Below are 907 nucleotides of genomic sequence, written 5' to 3'. Positions count from 1 at the left end.
CACAGACCCCACCTCAAAGCTCAGCAGTGGCTGCCTGGTGCCCCTCAGCCAGCGCCTGCTCTGGTCCCTGTGGGTTACTCCGCGCACACACATGTGACCTGGGATGTCCCGGCTCTGGGGTGGGTTGGGGCACACACGACTACCTGCCAGGAGGGCAACGCTCATGACAGTAAACACGAGACTTGCCACTGCTGGGAGAGCTGCACCGTAGCTCCGTAACTCCCTGACCTCTCCAATAGCTTCGTGCAGATCCGAGGGACCCACAGCAGAAGCTGCGCCCCTCCATCAACAGTGTCCCCAGCCTGGCACAACGAGTAGCGATAACCATGGCTGGAGAGGGCAGAGCGGGGTGCTGCGCGTGTTTGTACCTTACAGCGGCAGGTACAAGTTTTAAAACACGTAAATCCTGCTTCCCTGTGCCCAGCGCTCTGGCTTCCCCCTGCTGCTAGAGCCGATCGGAAAACACCACTGGGAAACAGGACGGGGATTCCGTGCAAACAGCGGTGCTTCTCCTCCACCCTCCCCTTTTTCCTCCAGTCCAGGTGCTCGCAGTGCTGGCGCTTGTGCAGGGCTCGCTGTACCCCATCCGCCTCCTGCCTGTGACGCCACCGAGAGATGGAGAAGACACTGAACTGCTGCTGAGGGAAACCCACCGGGTCGGAACCCTCCAGCACGCCCCGGCGTTACTGGAGTCCCGGGGACACAGTTGTAACGTCTCCTCTTCGAAGCCTAAGGCCTCGGGTTAAGAGCAGGTGTTACTGCGGGCGACGTCACAGCACTTACGTTTATTCTCATCCGAACTCCTGTCAGGAGCGATGCTTATGTCGATCTGGAGAGCTGGGCGCTCAGCTTCACAGCCGCCTTTTGCAGCGTCAGGGGAAGGGCTGACTGCTAGGTCTGTCTTGGC

The 907-nt window shown here is 60.2% G+C and overlaps 1 protein-coding gene across 1 annotated transcript in view; it reads right to left on the bottom strand.

Moving 5' to 3' along the window:
• SLC5A11 (solute carrier family 5 (sodium/inositol cotransporter), member 11) overlaps window positions 1-907 on the bottom strand; it is a 13,849-nt gene that overhangs the window by 610 nt on the left and 12,332 nt on the right. The window contains 1 exon segment of the mRNA XM_010135874.1: window positions 784-901. Within this exon segment, the coding sequence (XP_010134176.1) occupies window positions 784-901 (118 nt within the window).

The sequence above is a fragment of the Buceros rhinoceros genome, unplaced genomic scaffold, assembly GCF_000710305.1.
Source record: "Buceros rhinoceros silvestris isolate BGI_N320 unplaced genomic scaffold, ASM71030v1 scaffold7985, whole genome shotgun sequence".
In the NCBI taxonomy this organism is placed as follows: domain Eukaryota; kingdom Metazoa; phylum Chordata; class Aves; order Bucerotiformes; family Bucerotidae; genus Buceros; species Buceros rhinoceros.
This window is presented reverse-complemented; position numbering and strand designations above follow the sequence as displayed.